The sequence below is a fragment of the Stigmatopora nigra genome, chromosome 2 (genome assembly GCF_051989575.1).
Source record: "Stigmatopora nigra isolate UIUO_SnigA chromosome 2, RoL_Snig_1.1, whole genome shotgun sequence".
NCBI lineage: Eukaryota > Metazoa > Chordata > Actinopteri > Syngnathiformes > Syngnathidae > Stigmatopora > Stigmatopora nigra.
Genome location: NC_135509.1, coordinates 13,884,593 through 13,903,511, shown reverse-complemented (window position 1 = coordinate 13,903,511; position 18,919 = coordinate 13,884,593). Strand labels below are relative to the sequence as shown.

General features: G+C 38.4%; 1 protein-coding gene across 1 annotated transcript in view; it reads left to right on the top strand.

Moving 5' to 3' along the window:
• Positions 1 to 18,702, top strand: part of LOC144192742 (protein O-mannosyl-transferase TMTC2-like) — a 49,165-nt gene extending 30,463 nt beyond the window's left edge. Inside the window, exons 4-13 of the mRNA XM_077711631.1 lie at positions 149 to 998; positions 2,960 to 3,074; positions 3,718 to 3,803; positions 4,824 to 5,008; positions 5,801 to 5,879; positions 7,826 to 7,947; positions 11,713 to 11,794; positions 12,637 to 12,751; positions 14,854 to 14,917; positions 16,679 to 18,702. Of these exons, the coding sequence (XP_077567757.1) occupies positions 149 to 998; positions 2,960 to 3,074; positions 3,718 to 3,803; positions 4,824 to 5,008; positions 5,801 to 5,879; positions 7,826 to 7,947; positions 11,713 to 11,794; positions 12,637 to 12,751; positions 14,854 to 14,917; positions 16,679 to 16,858 (1,878 nt within the window). The 3' untranslated portion in view covers positions 16,859 to 18,702. The remainder of the gene's footprint in view (positions 1 to 148; positions 999 to 2,959; positions 3,075 to 3,717; positions 3,804 to 4,823; positions 5,009 to 5,800; positions 5,880 to 7,825; positions 7,948 to 11,712; positions 11,795 to 12,636; positions 12,752 to 14,853; positions 14,918 to 16,678) is intronic.
• Positions 18,703 to 18,919: the final 217 nt, after the last annotated feature.

Genomic DNA, 18,919 nt, shown 5'->3' with positions numbered 1-18,919 from the left:
ATCTCCTTGTGTTTTAATGACAAAATGATTGATCACAGATGTTTTTATTTTAATTTACTAAGATGCAAAAATGGTCTTCTGTTAAATTTGCAGAGTATGATGTCCTACAGCTGCTTTATTTGAGCTTTTGTGTTGTTTTGTCTTTCAGAGAAATAATGTTCAGCTTCTGTTGAATGTATTTCTGCTGGCAGCCTGGGGTGTGACCCTGTTGGCCTGCCGCCTCTACTGGATGGGTAACAAAACCCCAAACTTCTCCAACTCGGACAACCCAGCAGCTGACTCCTCTTCCCTTCTCACCCGGACACTGACCTTTTTATACCTACCTGCCGTCAATTTTTGGCTCCTCCTCTGCCCCAACAGACTCAGCTTTGATTGGTCAATGGACACGCTACCTTTGATCAAGAGCCTCGCTGATTGGAGGAATGTTCATACACTCCTTTTCTATTTGGGATTTTTACAGCTGGCCTGGTTCAGTGTATGGAAGTGTCCAAAAGCCAAGGGCAAGGAAAGTAATGGAAAAGCCCATGTGTTTAGTAATGGAAGGAATGGGAATACCAATGGACACATTTACCAAAACCACGAACATGATGAGCATGTGAACAACTCTTGCATGACCACTCACAATAATAGTGCACAGAATAATACCAAAAATCTCCAGGAAAGCAAGACATCGCTGCCTGCCACGGAAAATGTGGTGGCATTCTCCCTTGGCCTCTTGGCTATCCCGTTCTTCCCTGCCACAAATCTTTTCTTTTATGTTGGCTTTGTGATAGCAGAAAGAGTACTTTACATCCCCAGCATGGGATTTTGTCTGCTGGTAGCCCTGGGCCTGCGGTCTTTACACATTCGATTGAGGAAGAACTCCTTAAGGACCTTGTTGGTTTACTGCAGCGCAGCATTGATTTTGCTCTTTGGAGTTCGGACGGTTTTGAGGAACCGTGACTGGGAAAATGAAGAGATGCTCTACAAGTCAGGGATTTCAGTCAATCCTGCTAAAGGTAAGTAGCTGTTAAGAAATGTGCACATGACAAATTGACTGGTTATGAGCATTAATCCTTTTAACATGATATATATAGCACTTGTCCTCACCCTATGAATGTGGAGAAAAATACAAAGCACTTAAGTCACTTTATATTAATTGTTATCTTAATATTTTCTATACCCCCAAGTTACATTTTTCACCTATGAAAAATGTATTTCGCTGCGACTTCAAACATTTTCTATATCTACATGTTGGTATTGAAAAAAATTTGGCTTACTTTCGTACAACTATTTTAAAAAAAAAATACAATTAATAACTTATTTCTGCTAGAAATTGACCACCATTGCTGAGGTGTAAAGTTGAGTACAATCTAACATTTTGGAAAAACAAAACTTGCAGGTTCTTCTTTTAAACGTGACATGAATGGAAAAAGTAGCTCATGCACATACTCAAATAGATCGTGCTCTTACTTCGTGTGAACAAACTAATACTTCCTGTGAACGAGTTTATACTTTGTGCGCATGAGGAAATACTTTGTGCAAACGACATATTTACTTCTTGGAAACAAACTCATTACAGGGAGTTCATGCAGTAGAGCTGACACCCTATGTCCCGTATGAGCGCACTTTTTTTGTTTACAGTTACAATTACAGCTCGCTCCAAATAACTAGTAACCATAAAACCTTTAGAATAATGCATTTACCAAGATTTGTATTAAGGCGGTGTAATTTGTGAGTCTCCATGCACTCAATGAATTTTACCCTTGTGGTTTTTTTTTCATTATTGTCATGTCTGGGGCTCCGTATTCTTTGTCTCTTGCAGCTGCTCTAAATAATTTATAGTAAAGCTGCTCCAAAATGTCTTTTCTTGATCACTATGTCTCACCGCAGAATATGTTAGTTGTTTAATTTGAACTCAGTGCCCTGACAGAACATTAAGGTTGGCGTATACAGTAATTACCTCAGCTCCAGAAAGTATTCCTCTTCTTTTTAAAGGAAATTCAAATACAAAGTAAAACAGCTGAAGCTACTTCTTGTACTTCATCTTTGGCTTTCACATGATGCCCTCCGTCACTCGGAGAAGCACCACTGCCTTGGCATACGTTTATATTTGCGATTGTAAATAGCCCCTATTTTGGAAGCCAGCGCTCACAGATTTGTGTCCAAATGGTTGATCTCATCACCACTCAAATTCGAGGCGCGGCTGTGACTCACGAGGCAACCACAGAAAACACTGTGTTAGCTGATTTCCCTTTCACATATTGTATCAGAACTGAGACACGGCAGGCCGCTTGTTTTGGCCAACCATCAAGTGAACAGAACAGAAGGGACATTCTCGTTCGTCCTCGCTGAGGAAAAAAAAATCTTAGTAGTAACACCAATAGAGCCTCATCATGTTTGTACAAAAAAGCAACCAGACAAGCTTACAATTACTATTTCTTATGGCTATATATTGTTCTGTAGGCATCAACTTACCCAAAAAGGCATCTTTCACAGAAAATAGCCTTCATATCTTTTTGGTAATAGTAATTGTAGTATCATCAATTATTTTTTTAAACTAAACCTGCCAGTACAGTTTATATGGACTGGATCTTAAATTGATGGGCGTACTCTTTCCCAGCTAATGTTATTTTTCATAAGAGAGATTTTTTTTCCTATTCCTACATTCACTACTAATGGCATTAGTAGATAAATGGCTCAGTGGTGGTCTCCTTTTCAAACACTCTCTCCCATCCATGAGTGGCACAAAGCTCTCCCAGTGTGCCATCCCTCATCCCCATGAAGGGGCTGCAGCAGGACAGCATCCTTTTAACGGCCTAGAGGCACTCAACCCTTCAGGTTCGAGGGCTGTGGATAACAAAAGAAATATATTTAGTTACTCTCCCCTGCTAGGCTATTCATAAAGATATTTGAAAGGTGTCATTCATGAATATTGTGACACACGTCTCCAATAATGTTCTCTTTTGGGATGTGTCAGCATGGGGCAATCTGGGAAACGTCCTTAAAAGCCAAGGCAAGATGGAGGAGGCGGAACAGGCTTACAGAAATGCTCTTTATTACCGAAGCAACATGGCTGACATGCTGTACAACCTGTAAGTGTGAATTTGATCAATTTGTCTGTTATTATTGTTGATTTCCTTTGAAATTTGAGTGTTTTCCTTCTAGATTATTGAATAGTTCACTGACATTCTACTTTGAATTTTGTCAAGAATTGACCGTTTATTTATTTTGTCTTCAAATTCTCAAACTATGAATATCACTGATTATGCATGTTCAAACACTAAAAACAAAATTGATGATGTAATGCTGCATGTGTATTCCTACAATATACAATGAAATGTATAGCAAAGGTAGCAGTTCTGCAAGTGTTGTAGTGAATCTCTTGCGAACACATCTCCACCAATTGACTCAGTTTTAGCTCGATCAAATAGAGGCGAGTCCCCCCTACAAGATTCATTGATCACAGTTCTATTCCCATCAGAGTTGTCTTGCCGCCTCAGTGTATTCCCAGTGGCGTGCTTCATCTGACAGTTCCTAGTGATGTGTTGCAACCATGGGGGAATCACACAAAATACCCAGCCAATAATTGCACAACTACTGTAGAGTTTGGCTGTTTTCTTTACGATTACCGATGGAAAAGCCCTCTCAAATATATGTTAAAATCTGGATAAAGAGTTGATAAAAGAATGTCAACAGAATAAAAAATATTTATTGCTCTTTTTTTTCCCATTGCAGCGGTTTGCTGCTCCAGGAGAGCAACAAGTTCTCTGAGGCACTTCACTACTATAAACTGGCCATTGGAAGCCGGCCAACTCTGGCCTGTAAGTATAGGTATTGACAATCTCCAGCTCTTGTGGTTGCGGCTACACTGTGTCCAGGCAACAGTGAACACACAGTGCGGTTATTTGAGGCCGTAGGAATAGGAGGCAAAGGGCAGCAGGCCTACAGCTGGTGCTTTCAATTCAACGCCAAAAACACATGATGTCATCCATGATTAATCCTGTAAGGAAGTTCTTTTCTGCGCTTGATTTATTTTGGATTTGTTGACTGGTTTTCCTGAAATTTGATTTCCCGCTAGATGCTCGGCAGGCTCACTTTGTGATGATTATAAATGACTCCCAGTTTTACCCGAATAAATCAGCTCCCCATTGTTTTAGCCATTGGCCAATGATGGATAAATAGAAAGTCTGTCCCTTTTCCCCCTGATGTAATTAAAGATCTAATCACGATCATGGTTGGCCTTGAACACTTCAATTCGGTGTGCAATTATCTCATCTGCTAGTTGATAACAAAGGTAATTAATTATCCTGATCAGCAGATGCCATGAAAAGATTGTTATTGTCTTTTCTACTTAACTCTGCTAGTTACTGCTTAATAAGAGATGAAGTATTGCAGAAAAACGGTCTTACTTATTTGAAATTATAATATATATATTTTTTGTTTAGTTACAATAATGGCCAACCGGAGGGTGCTTCACTTTATTTGATTAAAAGATAAGAATCTAAATGTTAAAATTCAGAGACAAAATAACAACGTGGTGTTTTATTACCTACACATTTTAGTGTTGTAACAATTCCAGTTAGATGTGGCAAATCTAATGAATGCATCTGAAGTCGGACTTGATTGGATTTTCTTTCAGTCGACAGAAACCTATTACTCCAGCTGCATATTGATTGCGGTCCCATAGTAGCTCTCGGAATATATGAATACATTTTCATTTAATTATTGATTCTTCATAATCCTACCACAATGTGTTGAGAGTTACAGTAGAATGTTAGTTATTTCCTCCTCCTTATAATGCAATCAATAGTTTTTTTTATCTCTTTTGTCACCTGCAACAGCTGCCTACTTGAACACAGGCATCATTCTGATGAACCAGGGTCGCCTGGATGATTCCAAGCGAACCTTCCTGACCTGTGCTGAAATCCCAGATGAGAACCTCAAAGACCCTCACGCCCACAAGAGCTCAGTCACCAGCTGCCTTTACAACTTGGGGAAGCAGCTACACGAGCAAGGCCAACAGGAGGTGATGATTTAATACTACTTTTTGCAGTTACACTAACCAAACACCTAAGGTACACACTCATTCTAAGATCAAATACTTCACTTCATCAGTGTTTGCATTGTACTGTTAAGAGTAAAACATTTAAAAGAGTTGCTATCAAACATTCAAGAGTTAGGAACAAAAAAAAATAGTATAGTTTGTTCATTCTTAAGGAGAACAAAGGAAGAATTTGCTTTTACCTGCAGATGGTAAAATCTAATTTACACAACAGCTTAAAGTAACTCTTAAGGGAATGTGTTCTGTGCACATTTTCCGTAATTACCTGTTGAAGGATATGTTTCGAGTAGTTAAACCTTAGACTGTTTTAAACTACTTCTTTTGTTTCCAAACCCCTAAAGACTATCAGAGATATCTTTCCATTTCTGCACATTACCACTGTGCAGGAGCACTGGTGCTGCTGGTTGAAAGGGGTCTAAAGCAGGATTCCATTTCACTTTGAAGAAAGAGAGCTGACTGAAATCTGACCTCTTGACCACTCCATTAGGTCCAGCAAGAAAATGCTTCCAAACCCTTTGACCGTTTAATTTGTGGGGAACTCTGAGGTGATCCGCTGCTTTCATACACAGGATATGAAAGCAAACTCCGGTCATCCTAATAACCGTGACACCAAGCAGACCATTCCTTCCTCCTCCGCTCTTTATCAACCAGCCTCTACCAAACTCCAATTCCATGCTTTAAATTGACTGAAAGCGACCCGCGCTCCAGTCAAAGCAAACTTCCGACACCTTCTTTCCTTCTATGTGTCATTCACAGGAGGCCCTCTCTGTCTTTAAACAAGCAATACAAAAAATGCCAAGGCAATTTGCACCGCAGAGCCTCTACAACATGATGGGTAAGAACTACTTTTTCTTTCAACTCCCAAAGGGTGGCAGCTGTTGTTTTTCACTTTAGAGGAAATAACACTCAGTGGAACCAAGGCTAAGAGGTTAAATTAGGGAGGATTTCAGTTGGTGATAAATCCACTAGTACAGCGGACCCACACTATTGACCCAACTGCGACTTAAAAAGTAATTCTCAATGTAATTAATTGCATTCAAAGTGTTTTAAGCCCAATACATTTTAAAAAAAATCAAATAAACAGTCAAAAAGTATTAAATATAAAAATTCCAAATATAAAAAAATATGACAGAACAACTTCAAATAAACTGAAGAAAAAAAAGGAAAATTAGGCCTCATTAGACTATATTAGACTATTATAGAATATTGAGTAAGCGGAGATAAAGAGTCAAAGAGAGTTATGCACTGATTGAAATTGGAATGCTTGGAATGCCATGCACAACACACAATTCTAGCCACAACATCCTGGAAGATATGATGTGTGTTCTAGTCACTATCTTGCAATATGTTCTTTTTTTTTGTTGACAAATTGGTTTCAGTTTCCTCAAAAATGCAATGGAGATATGTCATAGAAGTTTTATTTTACAGTTGTGAAGGAAAGACGTGCACACCTGCTTGTTGTAATGTAAATAATAGATAGTGGTACATTTAAATAAAAGTACTCTAAAAATTATATTATTTCCTTCACAGTTAGCAGTCTTGTTAGTGTCCAGCTGTAGAGCAGCTGTTGCACGCTCGGCTTCTTTTTCTGCTCCCTTTTTTCTTCTCTCTCCTGCCTCATGCTTTTCTGCCTCAACACTGATCCGTCTGTGAGCCAGACTTTGTCGTGCCACTGCACTGCTGATTTCTTGGTGACAAGCAATTTGAAAGAGCTTCTGAGACGATGTCAAAATGTTGATGAAAGCTCAATTTGCCATGAAGGAACAGCTTAGTAAGGGAGACTACAAATCTTTCTTTTTTTTCTTTTTTGAGGAACATAGTGTAGTGTCCCCTTGTGAGCTGAATTTGCACAACTGGCACACCTGCTCGTAACTGTTTTTAAGTTCGTTTCCTGTGCTGCTGTATGTCAGTTGCCAATGAGCAGACCTTTCATCTCATGCACTGAGCTGGGTCTACTCCACAGCTCTCTGGTGACCCAAGGAATTTTACTCGCTTGGTATACTGTACCTTTATAATTCAGCTAGTCTTGGGATATTTGGTCTAGAAAATGGATGGATAGAGTTGATATCTTAAATTAATGTTAAGCATATTTATGAGGTCATTCTTTTCATCCTAGTGTGTTACTTCATTCATGCATAATGCCAACTGTGAATGCTCATTCCAGAAGTGTACGTATGGAATATTTGCTGTGTCACCTGTTGCTTATCATACTTCGTTATCAAAGGAAGAATTACTTGTAATCCTGTTCGAATTAAAGTCTTAGTCCAATTCAAATTGTTTGACAATGGATCAGAGTTGAGCAGCTGCGTATGCAAACCGTGTCAAAAACTCAACTCAAGTGTTAACACCTGCAGATGCGCCAAACCTATTTCCCTAAATGCATTCTGAACCATGTTGTGTAGAATTACCACACAATGCTGTCAATTCCTGCAATAATACAGGCGTCACCCGATTGGCTTTGGTCGAGTGTCTTTGTTTTTTCAGGTGTGAATGTCTGTTGCGGTGGCGTCAAATATGGTCTGGCATTACGCTCCTCAAACGAACACTAAACAGTCTATTCGCACTAGAACTCAAAACTTTTGGTAGCAGAGTCTTAGTGTTAATGTGGCGTTTTAAATTTAGCGTTCAATTTACAGCCCAAATTAATAGAGATCTAATCTCTTTGCATCTGAGGTTGCTTTTTTCATCCTGGCACTCTATGGTAGTGCAAGCCGCAGATGTGTAATTTTCTAACCTTTGACAGATTGAACTCTGACCTGATCCCTTCCTTTTCTCTCACAGGAGAGGCCTATATGAGACTAAACAAACTGACTGAAGCCGAACACTGGTACCGAGAGTCCCTGCGAGCCAAGCCGGACCACATTCCTGCGCACCTCACCTACGGAAAACTCCTGGCGACAACAGTAAGCCTACTCCTGCCTCTCTTTGGTTTGGCCTTTAAAGCAATGATTATGTTACCGATGAAAGAAATCATGACAAATTGCGCTTCTCATGAGTGAAGTCAAAAGCAAAAATAGCTGAACACAATACACTCAGAGGGATTCTGCTGACAGTTTGGCCACTGCTTCCTAGAAAAATATTTCCCTTGACTGAAATTAATTTAAAAAAAAACTTTCATTGTTCTACATCTTCAATCATTATTTATCCACATCTACAAATCATGACTACATGATAATGGCTAAGCAAACTGATCAACTAATTTGTATGTTCATAACTATGCTTATCGTTGGCAATTGTGTAGAGCTCTCTTACAACATGTTGTCTTTTTGTTATATCTTATGGAAAGTCTTGCCAAAAGATTGTAAGCTATTAGTTGCAAAGTTGAATCCAGCGCCATATTTTTCCACTTTTTCCCTTGTGTACTTATAATGACTCTGGACTTCCAATCTGTCATAGATTTAGCAGTCTGACTCCTTAGCGAAAGGAAATAATTGTGTGCTGGACCCCAGTGTGCATCTGGATTTCTTCTGAAGGACTAAAAACCTCCTGACTGTTAAACCTCATTTACCATACAAATGCCATCCTGAATTTTATGTCTTTCTATAATTATGAACTTTGTCAAAGTGGTCACTTTGCAAGGATCGCATTGCCATTTACTGTGGAAAAATAAGTATTCAAGCAGAAGCATTGAATTTTATCCACTTAAAGTCATCATTTTGTTGTGGGTCCCACTAATATGGCAAGTCAGTTTTAATTGTGTTATATCAATTCGAGGTCTAGATTTGAAAAGTATTCAGTTTTTATCTCAATTCAATTGACTATTTGTCCAACTGTCCTTTATTATGATTGTTATAAAAAATATTGTTGTTTTTTTTCCTCTCACACAGTCAGAGAACAACAAAAAAGTGCAACAGACATACGCTGTAAAGATGCTCAGTATATGTGACAAAAATTGCATTTTATTCAAGAACCTGTTATTGAGTTGAGTTGACAGTTCAAACCTTAAGGGATTCATTTGGATAGATTTTGACAATGATGGATTGAAACTGAAGTTTGTAATACTAGTATGATTGTATTAGTGCCAACACTGAAGGAAAGGTAATTACTATGGCTTGACCAATGTGGCATGTGTGTTCTTAATGAAACATCTAAAAGTCTTTGTGCTTGTGAGAGTGATTCAATGCCAGCAGCCTGGCCATCTATCACCGTCACTTGCTTAACCTCCTGTGGCAAAATTACCAACAATAAGAATGCTCCAGATGTGCTCTGGGTAGTTGAGGTAGAGAGCCAAGAGTCTGCAAGATTACACTTGGTGGCAGATCATTATGGGTTGATTGAAGGGAAGACGTGAGGTACAGAGTTGGTAGAGTGAAGACTGAATTGTAGCTATCGCTTGTCGAGAAGAAAGAGGAAGAGGTAATTTAATCATTGCACCTCCTTGGCCTGACCACTACAACACACACACCTCCACTTTACCTTAGGGATTAGAACGTGTGTCAAAATACCAAGAGAACAGTTTTTTTTCTCTCTATATACTCTCTTCTCCAACAGTTAATAAAAGTCAGGCTTCATCCAAGGAGCCCTGTGCTGTTTCTCTGACATTATCCAGAGATTTGAGGTGTCTTGCACCCACCATTAAGTGCAGCAAATCTATGAAAAACGATGATGGTGCCATATTGTAAAAAAGAAGCAATAAATGGAAACTCGGTAATTTTTGGTTTTAGCTGCATCATATCTGATCCAGATTCTGTTCACCTAAAGTCCCAATATCTTGGAATTTTACACACTTACAAAATGATAGAATCTTGTTAAATTGGATTAAAAACTGATCAAGATACAAACAAATCATTCATTATTGAAATTGCACTCTAGATATTTTATGTACCATTGCGCCACCCGACTCATTTAGGTGCGGCCAACCGCTCGGTGGCGGTAGGAATCTGAATGCGAATGGTTGTCTGTCTTTCTGTTTGCCCTTCGGCTGACTGACAATCTAGGTTATAGTCTGTTTTTCACCTGAAGTCAATTGGGAAAGCCTCCAGCAATCCCGCAACCCTTCCAAGGATACGCGGCACGGATGATAAATGAATTGTGCCTCTCCATAGTTGGAAAACTTGATGTAAGGAGAGATATGGCTAGAAAGCGTATGAACAAAAGGAAATGGTAGACTTTACTACTACTATCTGGAATACTACAAAATCTATTCATGCTCATGACAATAAATTTCTGTTGTCCTGTTGTAGTACAAAAATTGAATAAATGATTGAAACAGCAGCGGCGACCACATGGTTTGAGTATAAATGCTTTTACAATCAAATATTCTATCCGTATGCAACATTTCGGTGTCAATAATTTGATACTTTTTAATGTTTTGGGCAACACCACCATATACACACTATAGATTTTTTTTTTATTTAACGAGTTCCATCTGATAAATTATATCAGGTAGTGTCAGAAGCCACATCTTCCATCAACTTCAGTTTGTGAGAGTGAAAGCTTTATTCTGGGATTGAGCAAATACACACACACATGCCTCTGTCATTATAAAATCATCAACTTGTCAAAAGTCAAAATGAAACTACACAGAGATGACCATTTTACAAATGGAACCGTAAATTGACTCCCAGACATAGCCATACACTGAGTACAATCTGCTCTGGCTTGATTTTTCTGTAACGGGAACTCGCCACATTTGTATATTTACATTGCCACAATTCTTGGAATCTGCTGTTCACTAAAAACTTTACTGCCATTAATACCAATCCTTGATTGGATGGTGCCAAAATAAAGTGCTCTATATAAAGTGCATAAGGACTTTGTAAATGCCATATTCAGGCTAGGCTTATTGTCCTTTCAGTCTAATTATGACTGCCTTATTCTTTTTAAACCCAGCTATTATGGATGGTTGCTTTTTGTGGTTTGTTTGATCAGATGTCATCTGGTGCCTGAATGATCTCACACATTTTCATGTCCCAGCTTCTACTCCTATTGGCCTACTGCATTTCTTTGTTAACTTTGATTGAAATTTCAAAGTCGCAATGGTCTTTACAGTGGCTTTTGTTTGTAATTGCATCCTGTTAATTTGAAGCGACACTGGCACATGTGCTTTGCACGTTTGTGTTCCCAATATTTACATGAATTTTATAATTTAATCCTAACTGAGAACAGTAGTTAATATTGGTTTTTTCGAAGAAAAATATGTACAGAGAAGTTCAAAACATTACCACAAGGCATGGAAAGGACTTTTCTGCACGCTGCTGACTATTGAGCTACCATAGGAATACAGTTCATGGATATTCTGAATTCTGAAAACTGTTTTTGTTAAGCCTCCTGAAGATTCCTTCAAATTCCTGAAGGCAGAGTTCATTTTCTTAGTACCCACTTTCCATTGCCCAACCCAGAAGTTCAGATACACGCCAGCAATCTGTGGTTAAATTCTGCAAGTGTTATTTGCACTGATCAAAGTATATAATAAATGAACTCTTTGGTTGCTTACCTCAAGAGTGACCACACGTAGAATATTGTATGTTGAGATTTGACACATGAGCCTAGAGAAACAGCAACAGTGGATGTGCATTTTTAAAGATTTATTGTTAAAGTGAGGCTGCGGCTTAGGGAGACACGTTGGGAATACACAATGATATTTTGACTGTTGAGTTGGCTGTGGTATTATTGGACTCAATAGCAATTGAAACAGCAATAATGACACAGTGCTTAATCTGTCTCAGGGGCAGAAATCAGAAGCAGAGAAGTACTTCTTGAAGGCCATCCAGCTAGATCCCACAAAGGGCAACTGTTACATGCATTATGGTAAGTAGTCATTTGTTTCCACAACTTTATTTGAATTTATCTTGATCCCATCCTTATTTTCCAAGTAGCACACATGTAGTGCATTCTGCCTTTGTCATTTTAGGCAGAAAGCCAGTGTGTTTGTAAAAAGCATGCATTTTAAAACCTGGCCTGTGTACAAAAGCTTTAGAGCTATCCACTCTTAAAAGACCCATGCCACTTTTTTTTTAGATATGAATTTGTCTGACCTTGGTAGTGATCGCCGTCTCTCTCACTTAAAACTCACTTTTCCTGTTATGTACCTGAATGCATTACAATTATAATTATTAAATGCTTTAGAATATATCCTATAAGAAATTCAGCCCAAATATTCCTCATCTCCTCCAAAGGTTAGCAAGGTTTCAGCAAGTATGCAACCGTTGCAGATGTCAATTTTTAATCCCGGGCTCAATTTGAATCATGTAATGCGGAACAGTAGTGAAATGTAGATTTTGCTGGTTTAGGATCCTTCAAATAAATTCTCAGTTGATTATTTGGCAAAAAAGATTTACAGGGTTATTCACCTCTACATAAAGGTTTACAGGGTGATTCATTCCCTCTAAGTCCTTCCAGTACAATAACTTCAGTCAAGCTGTATTTCTTTTTACAGTGTATAGTCTGTATTCCACAGTTAATTAATCTGAACAAATGAGGATTTTCTTGATTGTTGTTAGTCTATTTGACAGAATATATATAAAAAATAGACATAGAATTTAAGCCTGTCAAGGTTCCCTCACTTGAGCACCACTTTGTCGGTAATATTTTTCCTAGGAATTCCCATCTGTAATTTTACAATGAAGTGCTGTTCTCTGTTGGGCTTCCAGGTCAGTTTTTGTTGGAAGAATCGCGGTTGCTGGAAGCAGCAGAGATGGCACAGAAGGCAGCACGGCTTGACAGCGGCGAGTTTGATGTGGTCTTCAGTGCTGCTCATATGCTCAGGTGCGTGGTTCCCTCAACTGTATATACAGTCCATTCCTTCAGTTGGAAGTGGAGGCTGTGTTAAGTAGAGTGACGTATGCATGTCTGCCTGGTTTCTACGATTGCCTAGACTGCACTTTTTTAATCGTCTTCTGTGGTTGCAGTGTACTAGCTGAGCCTCTGAGCTTTTCAGCTGTATATTTTTCTATGCATATTCTCGCTTTCCCTTGCCACTTCTGCTTTGCAGGACCAGGCTCAAAATTCTAAATAAAAGTGTAATGTTAAGATGAGGGCTCTGAACAATTAAGTGTTTGGTGACTGTCAGGGTTTTTTTTTTTTTAATACGTACAAGCAAAACAAAATGATTTAGGTGGAAATTCCAAACATGGAAGGCACATTAATCATATGATATAATATATTATCCAATGTTTGACTAAGCCGAGTAAAACAACTTCACTGGATATAGCTCTAAAGCAATAAATTTACACTTTGCTTGACATGCCTGAACTCCACTATGAGAAATTTGATTTTAAATTGTTTATACTGTATGTATCTTAACACATTTGTTGCCGCTGACAGCAATAGAAATCAAAGCAGGCAGTAGTTTAGCTTGGTCTCCGGAGGGTTTTTAACACTTACATATTGAGCGTTTTTCATACCCATCACCGACACACTCTGTCTCACTCTAAACAATTTTCATAAATTGAGAACCTTGTCTTAGTTTGCACACAATATAAGTGTGTCAGACTTGGAAACCTACAGACTAGGATCTTTCTAATGAGAGCAGATATATTTTTAGTTGAATGGCGAATTGAAGAAAATAAAACATCCTCAAAAGGTAGGGATACATATTTTCTTTAGTCCAAAGCCAATTAGTTCATCCAGTTAGTTTGTCCAGTGATTTATATCCATTGTGAGGATATAAACCGTCTGCGAAACAAGATGTTTACATACAATCATTTATTCAGTATTTAATTTGTCTCCTTATTTTTTCATACTAACTTCGTATGTCTAAAGAGTAATTGTTTGTGGGGTTTTTTCAAACAGTCTCATACATTCCGTTCTTCACAGCGGATTGGCAGTGGTTATAAGGTTCCCTATTGCCTTAAAAGCTGTTTTAATAGTCTGCCAAACGGAGCAATGGGTTGAAGTAGAAATCTGTTTTCTTTTTTTTAATCTGTTCCCTACAAAAAAATTATTTGGTTGTGGTTAAATATAAAACTTATTCATTTAGAATAATCTCTGGCATCTCTGTCTGCCTGTATATAAATTGATCTTCGAACTACATGATTTTTTAGGTCAAAACAAAAACTACCTTGTTGTATCGTTACTACCAGTTAGCATTCAATGCAAGGTATCCTTTGATTAATTTTGTATGGTGCAATAAGAGTTTGGGAGCCACGACCTATTACACGATGCCTCTCAGGACCCTGTGAACGAATATTGCTGTTAAGTTTTTGAGGGTGTCAATGGAAACCTGCTTTTTGTTAAAATGCCCTTTTACCTGAAATATTATAAAGCCATTGAACTTGTAATTGACCACAACAGCCAACATGAAAGGCGACCTCCTTTGATCACCAGGGAAGAAGGGCTCTACCAGCAGTCACCAGCGCCCCACTGTCCTTGACTTTGTTAAAAATAGCCAGTTTCAAAGTGCCAATTGTTAACATCGGTGAAATGCAGGGAGTTGGGTTTTCGCAGAGAATTGCGAATTGAGATGAATTGCGTTGACATTAAATGTAAACAGATAACAAGAAAGTTAAAAGCTAAAAAATTGTATTAATTTGAAATGTTACCATCACATTTTGTAGCAACTGGTACTGCACGTTGCTTTGAGTCCTGACCCCAAGACTTAATTTGCAAAAAAAAAAAAAAAAAATTATGTGCGCTGTACAGCACGGATAAGATGTTATCTAAGAAAAATTCTAATCAGATGGAAATACACTATCAAATTAGAAACATGGAGCCAAATGGACCGACTGTATTCATCCCTCATGTTGTCCCCTGCATTATTTTCTCTGTAACCCCCTTGCAACCGTCAACACCGCAGGTTGAAGGCCTCCTTGGAAAATGGGAGTCATAAAGATGAAGAATGACTGCAGTTTTCTCTTTTCCCTTTTTAGACAAGCCAGCCTGAATGGAGCAGCTGAGAAGTATTACGGCCAAGCTGCAATCTTGAGACCCAATGTGAGTACAAACTTATGCTAATCGTTATCACCATCATAGGGGATGGTGGGTTATTACAGACTTGTGTATCATCAGTCATCTCAAGCATAATATGGCCCATTGTGCCTCCATTATCATTGTATCTCTGAGGATTTTAGAATGCTGGTAAGCCTGATGGTCCTTTGGCTTCTCACCAGCTTCAAAAGACAGCCAGGTAATGATGGCAAGCAGTCATGGTAATAAGACCTTGACAGATTTAGAATAGGTCTACTGTGGATTTTAAACTCAGACGTTTAAGTAAGATTCTGTTCATGGCGGCAGGAAAATAGGTTTGCAATAAACTATAACGATTAGCTATAATGCAACACAATGTTTTATAGAGATAGCAAAGTTTAATACATCCTAAATGACTGCCGGACGATTTGTGGATCTCTAAGTGGACTTTAGGAGCATTAGGTAGAAACTTTTAATGGAAGTAAATGAGTGAATCTATCTTCTTCAATGTTCAGTGTGTCTTTACTCTGACCATGTCTTCTTCAGGTGTTTAGTGGATTTCCCAAAGGGCAGAAGTGTATTGTATAAACAGTCTTCTCTTTTCTCTTGCATTTGATGGATTTTGTCCCAATGTCTTGCCATTCCCTCTCGCAAAGCAGAACAGAAATCATGACAGGGTTCTTTTATTCTTATTGAGCCAACAAAATTTAATTTCACACCAATTCTTTCGATGAGCACGTTGTTGTCTTGGGCAGGCTAATGTGCTGCCCATCTGGATCTGCCTTTGCTGCTATAAGACAATTTTTGGGGGAGGATTAGGCAGCAGAGAGGTTGCAGAGCTGCAGGAAATGAGTGGGGGGAAAAACTGCCTATTGACGGGGGACGTTTGCTGACTGCCGCGTGTGCTGCTGCAGGGTAAGGGGAAAAATGCAGGAGGATGGTTATAAATCAAAGACATCTTATGAATGAAGCAGAGCGTGGAAGATTTTTGGCTGAGCTTAGCTGAAAGGATTTACCGGTGAGTTGAGGAGGGAGTTTAACTCAGGACTTGATATGCTTTGCAACTTATTGTTATTGCTTTGTCAAGTGTGTTTCATGTTACTTAATGTATCTTTGAATAGGGACCAACAAAAACAAAGTTTTTGACAGAATCCATATGAAATAAGGACAATCGGTTGTGGTTGAGAAAATGAATGAGAATTAATAATTGCTCCTGAGAAAACAGACACAGATAGAATCAATTTTACATTTCCAATCACTTAGTCACTTGCCAAAAACTTGGTACCCATTTATAGTTTGCAACAGCAGTGATTTAGGGGCGTGTTATAAACTTTTGACCTGAAGTTTGTGATTCCAGGCCAGAAAACATGTATAACTCTACATGGGAAAAGATTGCCAGAGAGGCCGAGCCATACAGTTTTATGACTATTTTTTACAATGTTAGCTTGTTGAGCATTTCAAATGTGTATGTATTACACTTCTTAGGTAAAGATACGTAAAACTAATGTTTAAATAAATGTGATATTTGTTTTTGCCCGGCGCCCATGCAGTTAGGGTGTAGCCTTTGGAGTTCTGAGGTTAAGGGTTGGTTATACAATAATCACATGCAATTTTGTAAATATGATTCCTTATAGACCTAATAGTACGTGATTGTGCTGGCGCTACTGGTGAATTCCCTTGCGGTAAAAGGCTTTTTTTTCTCTCAATGGCAGGAAAGAAATCTAAATGCAACACATATTGAGCCTACATAACCTTGGTTTCTTCATCTCTTCTGTCACCGTATTTTAGTATCCCGCCGCCTTGATGAACTTGGGAGCCATTCTTCACCTCAATGGGAAACTTCAAGAAGCTGAAGCCAATTACCTCCGAGCGCTGCGTCTCAAACCAGATGACGCCATCACCCAGTCCAACTTGCGTAAGTTGTGGAACATTATGGAGAAACAAGGTTTGAAGACCACCAGCCCATGAGCTCTTGAATGGCTTGCTCGCTCATCTCACTGATGTAGAAGAAAGGCCTCGAGGGCGTTTGCAAAAGCAGAAAGGGCTTGATAGTTCCTGGTTTGTGGTATCTGCTGATACCTCGACCCCTGACACAAATGTTGGAGTTTTAACCTGAGTGTAGCTCCTATTTTACTAACTAATGCACTTGAAATGAAGGTGGGAATGTGGTTCTGTCCTTCAACATTGGGAATGAATTTGACTGCGTGTAATGGTGTTCGCCATTGTGTTTTAATATGGGCGATATTTGATCGGTCATTGAAACACAAAAGTTTGAAGAATGCCAGCCAAAACATTGACAGCTAATAATTGAAATGTAATTTCACAAGAAATATAACATCAATATATGCGATAACTGTGATTTCGGGTTTAAAAGGGATTAATTTATTTGCTGTTGCAGCACCGATGCTAAGAAAACATGTCTGTTGCCAATCACTAAATTAAAAGAGGGAAGAGTGGGACAAACAGTATATGATATTTATTGCGCCTTCTGATAAAAATAGTTAAGACTTTTTACAGCAGTACAAGTCTGCACTGCTATAGAAATCAAGTCGTAAAATAGGATGCTATAAATGGAAAAACAAATGACCTTCCCATGGAAGTTGTACTCAACTTAAGGACTGCTCTGGGAGTCTGGCTGACACCGCTTCCCACACGTCACAAGATTTTTTTATTTAATAAGTGAAGGAATTATTAGCCAAAAACAAATCTATAACCATGATGTCTTTAACATTAAAGGATGCAAAGACAAATTTGATGCTTTCATCATCATCTTTGTCTTGGATTCACCTAATTTGCGCGTTTGTATAAAATAAATCTTAATATATTCCCAAATTGTGTGTTGTAAACTGGGACTTCCACAGGGAAAAGTAGTCTGGCAAATAATGATTTGTTGGTTGGTTTCACTCAGTTTGTTTTTTTTCCTTTTTTTGTAATGTGTTAGTGTTGTTCATGGACTGAACTTCCACCTGTTGTTGTCAAGGTAAATGAAGTGAAACTGCACCATCTGTGAATGAAGAAAGTGTACACAATTGCTAGTAATCAGTTACAAGCACTTAGACTAATATGACACTTTTCTACTGTATGGTACCAGGTGCATTTGGGGGCAATCACTTTTACGTTTAATGTGCAGTGTTTACATCAACCACACAGTCTTGAAAAATTGCCTGTTATCTCATTTTGACCATTTTTATTTGTCAAAAGCCAGTATAACATGATACTAATTTTTGAAAATACAATTTCTGGTTCCAGTGCACAGCAGCCTACAGGAATAAGTGCAGTGGAAAAGCGTCATTCATTGTAAGTTATTGTATTGTTACCATATAAACAGAACCAGCCGGGACTGTGTTTTCCTCACTTAAGGAAGAACATATATATCAGATTTAAATTCATTGAATCCATAGATGTACAGTTTTGTGATAGTGTCGTTTTGAATGTGCTCATCTGAATTTTGACGTGTTTATGCTGATTTCGCACAAGATTAGTACATTTCTAATCACATTCCCTCCCAGCCGCTCACATTCTGTAGTCACAACATGTTTCAATCTCATGTACAGCTTTGAGCTAAGTCTGCTAATTGCTTGAGTCAAGTGTCCCACATTTTCTCAACTCAGGGATCTCAAGCTTTGCGTTATTGCAGAAACAATTTCTCGCAGAGCTAAATTATAGATTTATTTTTTAATGCTGTTCTATATGTATATATTATTGAGATTTGTACACTTTCTCTCATTTTTTTGTAAAAAAAATGGTGCGGATTAGATATTTTCCACAATGTTGCTTTTCTCGCCCTAATAAATGTATGCTTTCATGCATTAGATTTGTTTGTTTGTTTGTTTTGGGGCATTTTTCCCCCCTCAAAATTAATTGGGTGACCTTGCAAGCTGTGAAAATGCTTTTACACTACATTTAGGGCTGCCTGGCCTGCAAATTTGTTAAAGTATACCATAAAAATAACAGTAATGGATCTCCTCTGCTTTGATCTTAGAGCATCAAAGAAGACATAAACGTTTCCATATGATGAAGGTAGTGCCT